The sequence below is a fragment of the Erythrolamprus reginae genome, chromosome 1 (genome assembly GCF_031021105.1).
Source record: "Erythrolamprus reginae isolate rEryReg1 chromosome 1, rEryReg1.hap1, whole genome shotgun sequence".
Classification (NCBI taxonomy): Eukaryota; Metazoa; Chordata; class Lepidosauria; order Squamata; family Dipsadidae; genus Erythrolamprus; species Erythrolamprus reginae.
In genome coordinates this window covers 148,043,896-148,052,806 of record NC_091950.1, presented here as the reverse complement: position 1 = coordinate 148,052,806, position 8,911 = coordinate 148,043,896, and the positions used below count along the sequence as shown (strand labels likewise).

General features: G+C 42.1%; 1 protein-coding gene across 1 annotated transcript in view; it reads right to left on the bottom strand.

Annotated features, from left to right (window-relative positions):
• Window positions 1-2,129: 2,129 nt before the first annotated feature.
• The window catches only part of ABCB6 (ATP binding cassette subfamily B member 6 (LAN blood group)), a 58,378-nt gene continuing 51,596 nt past the window's right edge, over window positions 2,130-8,911 (bottom strand). The window contains exons 19-20 of the mRNA XM_070729539.1: window positions 6,767-6,835; window positions 2,130-3,060 (exon numbers count right to left, since the gene is read on the bottom strand). Coding sequence (XP_070585640.1) covers window positions 2,625-3,060; window positions 6,767-6,835 — 505 coding nt within the window. The 3' untranslated portion in view covers window positions 2,130-2,624. The remainder of the gene's footprint in view (window positions 3,061-6,766; window positions 6,836-8,911) is intronic.

Genomic DNA, 8,911 nt, shown 5'->3' with positions numbered 1-8,911 from the left:
TTTTGCCAGTTTATAAAGCCTTACAAGATGTGCAGGTTCTCCAAATATCTCCAACATACTACTGAAACTGCCACGTTTACAGCTTCTGGAAGTTGACCCAAAATGTCATTTTTGCGGACTCAGCATTTTGCAACCCTTTACTTGAGGTCTCCTAGAACAGTGTTTTTCAACCAGTGTGCCGTGGCACACTAGTGTGCCGCGAGACATGGTCAGGTGTGCCGCGAAGCTCAGCAAGAGAGAGAAAGAGCGAGAGAGAAAGCGAGAGAGAAAGAAAGCAAGAGAGAAAGAGAGAAAAGAAAGCAAGAGAGAAAGAGAGAGAAAGAAAGAAAGTAAGAAAGAGAGGCAGGGAAGGAGGGAGAGATAGAAAGAGAGCAAAAAAGAGAGGAAGGAAGGAAGAGAGAAAGAGGGCGAGAAATAGAGCGAAAGGTAGGAAGAGAGAGAATTTTTTTGTCCAAACTTTTTTTAGCCCCCCCACTCCTCCCCGCTCAATGTGCCCCATGATTTTGTATACGTAAAAAATGTGCCGCAGCTCAAAAAAGGTTGAAAATCACTGTCCTAGAACTCCCAATTTTTAGTCTTTTGAACTAAAATTCTGCACAGCATAGTTTTATGTCATAAAGAAACTACGTGCCAACTTTCATCAAAATCTGAGATGGTAAGGTGGGGATGATCTTGAAAATTGGTCCACTTGACACGGAAGCCTTTTCTTATTACCAATCTAAGAAGCCTGCTATTTATTACCAAATTTTCCACAGTACAACTGATCACAGCTGCCCCTACAAATCAGCAGCTTGGGTTACACATCTTGCTAATCCGCCCTGTGGCTTATTTGATTCTTACCTCTACTTTTTGATATGAAATCTACCAAGAATATGATTTAAGGTATAACTAAATAATCCTCAGCCTAATATCGTGTGTAAAGCCATTTTTTTTCTTTCTTCCCTCATCCAGGGATCCTTTGGTTTTCAAAATCAGGGAAGTTTAAGCTCTTTTCAGTGAATTTTTCTAACAGCTCCCTTGTATTTATCCCATCAATTAATTATCATGCACTTTAATGAGTCAGTACAAATGGGGCTACAGGATCTGGACTGCAGAGTAATAGATGATGGGGGGAAATGAATGGTTTAGAAACATAGAAGACTGACGGCAGAAAAAGACCTCATGGTCCATCTAGTCTGCCCTTATACTATTTCCTGTATTTTATCTTACAATGGATATATGTTTATCCCAGGCATGTTCAAATTCAGTTACTGTGGGTTTACCAACCACGTCTGCTGGAAGTTTGTTCCAAGGATCTACTACTCTTTCAGTAAAATAATATTTTCTCATGTTGCCTTTGATCTTTCCCCCAACTAACTTCAGATTGTGTCCCCTTGTTCTTGTGTTCACTTTCCTATTAAAAACACTTCCCTCCTGAACCCTATTTAACCCTTTAACATATTTAAATGTTTCGATCATGTCCCACCTTTCCCTTCTGTCCTCCAGACTACATAGATTGAGTTCATTAAGTCTTTCCTGATACGTTTTATGCTTAAGACCTTCCACCATTCTTGTAGCCCGTCTTTGGATCCGTTCAATTTTGTCAATATCTTTTTGTAGGTGAGGTCTCCAGAACTGAACACAGTACTCCAAATGTGGTCTCACCAGCATTCTAAATAAGGGGATCACAATCTCCCTCTTTATATCCTTTTTCTGCTATCTAATGGCTATCTTGATTTTTGCAACACGAGTCTGGTACTAAATAAAAGCAATATTCAGAGAGAATTGGTGGGCTCACTAGTGTCTTGCTCACCCAGGCCAAAATTACCTCCCTTTTGATAGGGCCCTAAGTAAGTAATAATTGTCAATTATCCATATAGCCATTATGAAGGAGCAGCAACTAGGTGAAAAGGCGTATTTCATCTTTATCCTATCATTTCCACCCACAATGAATTTCTGCCTTAGCCTTGTTAATTTCCCTTTATTACTTCCAGATATAAATAAAAACCAGATTCATAATTATTAGTTTAAGACCAGCACTTTATGAATCTTGCTCCTCACCAACACAATAGTTGAAAGGGATTTTCAGTCACTTACTATTTAGCTCTTTCTTTTTAACCAGCGAGACTGAAACAAATGCAATCTGCAAATTGATCTGAAAACAGTTTATGAAAATCAAACAGACATTTCAAAATCAGAACTTATGACAATGTGCCTCTTTTCCCCGAGGCTTCCTCCGGTTCTATACAGAACGCTGGCACGTACTCACAGCTGTAAGTATTTCCCTCTCCCCACCTACCCAGTTCATCTTGTAACAGTGGTGGTGGTAGGGCCGGGTAACCCTGGTCCCCTGCTTTTCCTGGACCACCAAGCAACATATTTTGCACCTGACAGCTGCTTGCAGGCCGACTCCTTGTGGTCCCATCGCTATCAGCAGGCTAAGAATAAACTGAGTTTATGCTCCCTCTAAATTTGATTTCCATAACCACCTTGGTGGATCTGCTAATTTTTCTTAGGAACAGAGCTTTCCCATTGGGTGAGAAGCCATCACATGTGTCCAGGGTAAGGTAGCAGGCTCCTCCCCTCTTTAGCTTCAAGCTCCATCACGCAGGAGACATTCAATAGTTTTTTCAGTTGCTTGGCTATTAGTCATCTTCTTCTTCTTCCTCCTCTTCCCCTTCAGCCTCCTCCTCTCCAGCCTCCTCCTCTCCAGCCTCCTCCTCTTCAGCCTCCTCCTCTCCAGCCTCCTCCTCTCCAGCCTCCTCCTCTTCAGGCTCCTCCTCTACAGGCTCCTCCTCTACAGGCTCCTCCTCTACAGGCTCCTCCTCTTCAGGCTCCTCTTGAGTTTCGGGTTCCTCCTGAGTTTCGGGTTCCTCCTGAGTTTCGGATTCTTCCTGAGTTTCGGGTTCATCCTGAGTTTCGGGTTCAGGTTCATCCTCCACACTGCCTGCTTTTGATCCCGTAGGGCCAACTTTTGATTGGCTGACCTTGCTGTCGATTTTTGAGCCACTGGGCATCTCGCTTCCTTGTTGCGCCCACATGTCAGAGTAGAGGCCCTTTTTATTTAGCAGCTGCTCGTGCCTGCAAAATTACAGCAAAAATTTCACTTGAAAGACTCCACAGAAAGCACATCCTTTGCTTAAGTTGCTCTGGAGACTTTCCCCCAAACCACATGTACCTACATCATACAGTGCGCTACCTCCTGCCGCATACCTCCCAGAGACCAATAAGATCACATAGGGTTGGCCTTCTCCAGGTCCTGTCAACTAAGCAATGCAGGCTCTATGAAACCAACCCCCCCCCCTCCAATGTCCGTACTGCTCCCACCCTACTGGCCTTCCGAAAGGCTGCAAAGACCTGGCTTTGCCGGCAGGCCTGCGAGCCATAAATTTTGACATTTGTCATGGCCGAGTTGTACTGAATAGTATGCATGTGTGTTAATTAGATTGTTTGAGTTGTGGGTTTTTAACTGGGGTTTTATAGTTTTAGATATTTATATTTGAACACAAGAACCTAAGAAGAGCCATGCTGAATCAGGCCAAAGCCCATCGAGTCCAGCATTCTGTCCCACAGTGGCCCACCAATTGTCCATGGGGATCTTGAGCAGAAAGAGAAGGCAAGACCCTCCTTTTCTCTTGACCTCCAACAAATGGTACCCAAGGGAATCCTGCCTGCCTTAACCAACATAGAGGCGGCACATGGACATCTGTTTCAATAACCAAATTTGACTTCTTTTTGTATCTTTTTTTATATTGTTGTAAGCCTCCCTAAGTCCTTTGGGATTGGGTGGCAAAGAAGTCAAATAAAATACATACATACATACATACATACATACATACATACATACATACATACCTGTACTTTAGGAGAAAAGGCTAGTAGAAGCCTTTTCTTATTACCAATCTAAGAAGCCTGCTATTTATTACCAATTTCCACAGTACAACTGATCATAGCTACCCATACAAATCAGCAGCTTGGTTTACACACACATACATACATACATACATACATACATACATACATACATACATACATACATACATACCTGTACTTTAGGAGAAAAGGCTAGTAGAAGCCTTTTCTTATTACCAATCTAAGAAGCCAGCTATTTATTACCAACTTTCACAGTACAACTGATCATAGCTGCCCATACAGATTAGCAACTTGATTTACACATACCTACATACATACCATCCTGTAAAGCCTGTCACTGTATGGTGATGGAGGGGGTAAGCAGGAAATCGAGGGAGTTGCAAAAAGGGCTCAACTTTTCCACCTCTCTCCCCCAGCTTGCACTGGACTCTCTTCCATCCTTAGAATGGGAGGAAGGTGTGTCCGAATGAAAACCTGCTGCCCCAGAGCAATCCTCTCACCTTGCCTTGGGAATGAGGCCTGTAAAGCCACTGCCCACACATGGGGAACAGCACTTGCCTGCCCTTGGTGGTCCCTGGAGAGCAAAAAGGCAGGGAAGGGAAAGGCAGCTTTCTTCTCTATAGCCTGCCCTGCCCACTCCTCCTTCCCCTCCATGCAGACCAATGCAGATCTTTTCTGTCATTCTCACATTGTAAAAAGAGGCAGGGAGGATCCTCTATTTCAGTGTTTCCCAACCTTGGCCACTTGAAGATATTTGGACTTCAACTCCCAGAATTCCCCAGCCAGCGAATGCTGGCTGGGGAATTCTGGGAGTTGAAGTCCAAATATCTTCAAGTGGCCAAGGTTGGGAATCACTGCTCTATTTAGACTGAAACCGATCCAGACATATACTGGGGCTTCAGAAGGAGAATTTTTCACGTCAAAAAATAACCCACCCCCCCCCCACAGTGGGTTTCACTTTATTTATTTATTTATTAGATTTCTCGGGGCGGCTCATGACAATGATAGGTACAACAATAGAACATATAAGAAATCTTAAACAGTGGTACCTCTACTTAAGAACGCCTCTACTTAAGAACTTTTCTAGATAAGAGCCGGGTGTTCAAGATTTTTTTTGCCTCTTCTTAAGAGCCATTTTCTACTTAAGAACCCGAGCCTGGAAAAATTTCCCAGGAAAATTTTGAGAGCGTCATGAAGGCCCGGTCAGTTTCCTTCCATTCCCCCTGGGTTTCTCTCTCTGGTGCAGTGTATGGGAGGCAGCCTCGCACTGGGTATATGGGAGGCGCGTGCTCCTCCTCGCTGCCTCAGAGTCCCTCTTTTATTTTTTAAGCCTTAACGTTTTGGATTTTTTTGATTCCCCTCCCCTCCCCTTCTTCCTTCTGCAGCGACTGCCCTCCTCCTCTTCTTCCTCCTCCTCCTCCTCCCACCCAAATTCTGAGCTTTTATTTCTTTCCTAATGGGTTTGCACTCATTATTCAGCCTTACTATGGGAAAAATTGCTTCTACTTACAAACTTTTCTACTTAAGAACCTGGTCACGGAACGAATTAAGTTCTTAAGTAGAGGTACCACTGTATATTAAATATAATATATATTATATAAATATAATATATAATACATATTATATATTAAATACTGTATATATAAAACTTAAAAATATGATCTAAAACCCCAGTCCATAAAAACACATTCATCCTACATACATTGTAAGGATGTAGATTGTCAGCCAGAGCTAGATGTAACACTCAACGGCCCCAAATCTGCCAGTAAATGTGAGTTTTTAAAACCTTGCGGAAGGCCAGGAGGGTGGGGGCAGTACGAATCCCTGGAGGGAGTTGATTCCAAAGGGATTGGAGCCGCCACAAAGAAGGCTCTTCCCCTAGGCCTTCCTAAATGGCATTGCCTAGCTGTCAAGGACTTAGAGAAGGCCAACTCTCTGGGACCTAACCAGCCACTGGGATACACGAGGCAGAAGGCGGTTCCATAAGTAATCTAGTCCTAAGCTATGTAGGGCTTTATAGGTAAACAACCAAGACTCTGAATTGAGTTCAGAGATCAATCGGCAGCCAATGCAGCTCGCGAAGTGATGGCGAGACATGGGCATATCTTGGGAGGCCCATGACAACTCGCACGGCTGCATTTTGTGCTACCTGCAGCCTCCGAACATTCTCCACCGGTAGCCCCATGTAGAGAATTGCAGTAGGCATTGCAGTGATCCCCATGTAGAGAGTATTGCTGCCTCTTTTGCTATTTTACAGTAAGCTGGCTGGGTAGAGTGCAGGTGAGGAAGAGAAGAGTGTGTGGGATCAATGCCCAGAAAATAGTGCTATGATGAAGATGGGGGCAGGGGTGGGTTCCTACCGGTGTGTCACTCAGGGAGTGGCCTGCCGATTACGCAATTTGGGTGCGACGGTTCCGGTGCTGCCTTTGCTGGTCCGTGTGGGCCACCATCTTTTTTTCTTATTTTGGGCTATTTTTTGAGTCTCTTGAGTATGTGCAGAAGGAAAATCGTCCCTCTCTGCATGCACAGAAGCAAAAATTTCCGTGCAATGAGCACGCAGCGCACCGATAGGAAGGTAAGAGGAACCTGCCCCTGGATGGAGGGGGGGGGGAATAAATAAGGCTTGCGCTTAGCAAGGTTGCCCAATAATTTGCATCTGGGGCTAATACTCTATTTCTAATTTGACTTGTCTCAAACTAACCTCCTGGCAAAGCAATCAAAGGCAGTATTAGAAGCAACAATAATAATTGTCCTGTTGCTGTGATTCCACTGTCTACTTTGAACAGAATTTGAAAATGGGAAAATCCCCACTTCTGTTAATATCTGTTTGGCGGGAAGTACAGTGGGGAGAATATAGGGGTTCACTTCATCCTAAAAAAACCCCAACCCACTGAATTTTTTTACATTTGTTTACCTTCCGCGCTCTACCACATGGCCGTCCCGGATAACAAGAATTTGATCGGCCTTAACTATAGTTGATAACCTGTGAAGGAAAGATAATTACTGTTACTTAGAAGCCAGTATGTACAGTTCAACAGCTGTCAATAATATACAACACAGGACATGCACAGTTTGTCGTTTCAGATGTAATCCGTCTCTAGAGAAAGAATTATACAAGGATGATGCTACATTTCATTTATGAGAATTCTCGAAATTTCTCTTCCACTTTGGTATATGCACAACATAGCAACACAAATAATAATAATAATAATAATAATAATTATTATTATTATTATTTATTAGACTTGTATGCCGCCCAACTCCATAGTGCTGTATAGCACTTTCTAAAACACAGGCCTCAGAGCACAGCTGGCTGGAGAACTCTGGGAGTTGAAGTCCACAAGTTTTATAATTGCCAAGCTTGAAGACCCCTGCTCTAAATGACATACAAATGTCAGCATATTGCCCTTCATTTTACCAACCTCAGAAGGATGGAAGGCTGAGTTAATCTTGAGCCGGACAGGATCGAACTCCTGGCAGTGGGCAGAATTAGCCTGCAATACTACATTCTAACCACTGCATCACTACAGTTCAGAGTGTAATGTACGTAATGAGTAGAATATTTAATATTTAGCAAAGCTATCAGGATGTCCAGAACTCTATCAGAATTCTAGCCATTCCAGATCCTACGGTGCTAGTTCAGCCACATGTAACAGCATTGAGGTGTGAGTGCCAACTATCTATAGTGTATCAATTTTATTTATTTATTAGATTTGTATGCCGCCCCTCTTCGAAGACTCTTTTTTCCCAACCTTGATGACTAATATCTTGAGAAAAGGGGAGAGTAGCAATAAATTGCTAAAAAGCCAAGGGATTCTCCTGATATGACTTCCTCTGATGCTGGGTACAACAAGGACAAAGCAAAGAATATACTGTAATTCAACATAAAGGGCCTTTGGCAATTCTCTGCTAAACTGGGTTTCTTAAGGCTGGACCCCTCCCTGAAGGAAACTCTTCTGCAATGCCCTGTCCAGATGCTCTGGAATCTAATTGCAATATAGGAAAAAAGTAAAATTGGAGGCAGACACCTGTACATATTTCTTGGATACATATAAATCAAATTGATGTAAGTGTTACATTTCATTTATGAAAATTCTCTAAATTTTTCTTCCACTTTGGCAAAGATTCTAAAGAAAATTCTTATACAGTACATCAAACTGAATGAGAATTGGTAGAAAGAAAAACAAAATTTATCTGTCCAGTCCTACAAAAAAAAAAAAGCATCATTCCCTTTCCGTCTGTCCATTTTAATCTGGAAAAAATGCATTCCAGATCAGTGTTTCCCAACCTTGGCAACTTGAAGATATCTGGACTTCAACTCCCAGAAGTCCCCAGCCAGCATTTGCTGGCTGGGGATTTCTGGGAGTTGAAGTCCAGATATCTTCAAGTTGCCAAGGTTGGGAAACACTGTTCTAGATGATAGACTAAAGATAATAAATGTTCCAGTTTCTAGGTACAGACACTATTCTTTATCCCATCAGACCTACAAGATTTTCCTTGCTATTAGCTCATTGACATTACATTTTTTAAAAGATCTTTTAAATATTAGGATGCTGATATTCAAAGCTTTCATTCTCATATTTATTCCTAGCAATGGTTCTGCATTCCGTATGGATTATACAAGTGTAAAAGGACTAGGTGACTAGATTATTGCTTAAAAATGGTTAGTTTCAGACAAAAGAGATTAAATTAGAGAAATGACCCAAAATATCCTGGGATGAACAATTGTAGGAGATGACTGACCATCCCTCTCCTTTGTGACCTGATTATGTTGACGGCCCTGTCACAAAACAGCTGTTACTGTTGCAACATTCTATTAAATGTGTAAATGTTCCATGGTACAAAAAGACGCCAAAAGGCCTACAAATCTAATAAATAATAATAATAATAATAATAATAATAATAATAATAATAATAAAAGTTTATTAAGGAAACCGCATCAGTCAAAAACGTGGAAGTTTCCGATTTTATCACAGGCTCTAAATTTATCAAATGTAACAAAGGTCTTCCCCAAGCTATCAAGGCTGTACAACTCTTCAGGAATTATTCAGGAAAAGTG